Source organism: the organism of the source record quoted next (genome assembly GCF_019968985.1).
Source record: "MAG: Porospora cf. gigantea B chromosome Unknown PgB_NODE_6215_length_1714_cov_626.585, whole genome shotgun sequence".
Classification (NCBI taxonomy): domain Eukaryota; phylum Apicomplexa; class Conoidasida; order Eugregarinorida; family Porosporidae; genus Porospora; species Porospora cf. gigantea B.
The window spans coordinates 1-1,714 of NW_027179158.1; the positions used below are offsets into that span (position 1 = coordinate 1).

At 55.9% G+C, this 1,714-nt stretch overlaps 1 protein-coding gene across 2 annotated transcripts; it reads left to right on the plus strand.

The window, feature by feature from the left end:
• Positions 1-193: 193 nt before the first annotated feature.
• KVP17_004021 (uncharacterized protein) lies at positions 194-1,646 on the plus strand (the record flags this gene model as incomplete). Of its 2 annotated transcripts, none has more annotated exons than XM_068521858.1 (2): positions 194-1,425; positions 1,463-1,516. In XM_068521858.1, coding segments are annotated over 2 exons (1,286 nt in total), but the record flags the coding sequence as incomplete, so codon positions are not given.
• Between the last annotated feature and the right edge of the window lie 68 nt (positions 1,647-1,714).

Genomic DNA, 1,714 nt, shown 5'->3' on the forward strand with positions numbered 1-1,714 from the left:
GGAAAAGTTGAAGAAGCAGCGAGGTGGAATTGTGGGCCATCACAGGGGGCTGCGACCAAAGCAGCACCCCCACACCATCAACCAGGAGTTCAGTTGAGCGAAGCTCGGGGTCCATTTGAAGCTCCGTCTTCATTCCCTTTGAGCTCGAAGGAACAGCTACCAACCTCCGGGAATGCGCTCACGTGGGTTTCAGATGACCCACACGCGTACGATTGGTCGCTGCTTGAAGGCACCTTTTCCGCCACTGAGGAACCTCCACCGCTCGGAGTGTTCCTCTCATACCCTATCTGCCCCTTTGACCAACTGGCCAGCATGTCAGGAGCTGCAGATAGAGGACTTACCTCGCCGAGGGCTGGAGAACCCATACCTGGGGTTTTTCGAGAAGAAGAACGTTATCAAGCGCTGCGGAAACGCAGAGGAGAATTCCAGAAGCAAGATCGTTTTCTTTCGGATGAGGAAAAAACCCTCAGTTTGTCTCAACTACATCGGAAGTGGAAGGACGAAGCTCAAAAACGAGCTAATCTACGCAAGGAGTCCAGACCTTCCGATTGGGACGACCTGGGGTACCTAGAGCCAGAGATGATGCAGTGGACTAAGGCTGCAATCCGACGCGTAATCTGGTCACGCAAACAGGAACGGTGGTTAGAGCGCATGCGGCATGCGGGGATTCCGGTGCACACTTGTGATGTCTGTTCCCGGCAAGTCACCTCAAGCCATCGCTGCGTTCCTACCGGGCTTGCCGTTCCTGGAGTCGGGGACACGCCGTATAGCCGGAAAGAGCTAGTAGTGGCTCAGCAAGGGAAGAACTTGGCTTTGAAGCCCAAAGTTGTGGTGGACCAAGACAAGCTGAAGGGTGAGCTAGAAAGGATGACTGCTCTCCTTGCGGACAAGGAAGCACTAGCAGCACAGCAGGAGCATTTCACGGAGGCGCTCATTGGTTTTACGAATGCACTAGTCGCGGAACGTTACCCTAGAACGACGGACCATGAGACGCCTGTAGGATCCTTCTCCACGAACCAAGTACGGGAAGAACACCGAACTCTCCCTAGGGACGAGTTGATCCCGTATACGCAGCGAAGAATCCCTCCGTTGGCCTCGTCTGGAACGCATCCAGACCGGAAGGCGGAACGAAGACGACGCTCGAGCACTTCTTTCCCACTCCAATTCCTACTACTGGCTCAAGGGTCGAAAGAATACTATGGCCTGGTGGATACGGGCTCACAGATCAACGTGATCGACGCTGCTCTCGCGCCCTCACTCGAGCAGGATAACTCCTTGTTCCTTGAAGCGGGAGCAACCGAGATCCGGGGAATTACCGGTAACAACACGGCGATCCAAGGATGGATCACCGTGACACTACGCCTACCGACAGGCGAATCTGTTACGAGCCCCTTTGCGTTGGTTGATGGCTCTCCGGCTCAGATAGTGATTGGCCTACCTTTCCTACATGAAGGTTACCTAGAGCATGCACCTCATGAAGGAACCCTCCGATCCCCTGGGGGGCTCATCCGTCTAACTCTGGCTCCCGCACGCGGTCCTACCCCCGCTCCGGGAAGAAACGAGGATGCGTGGGCGCCAGACCTCAAACCGCGTCAGACTTGCCCTCCCCCACGACTCGAACCAAGCCTACGAACGAAGCTGAGTAAAGGTTTGGTAGTTGCCTCGTCGACCCTTGGAGGCGGCGACGCCGAAACTGGAGGGGCGAGGTTTCTGG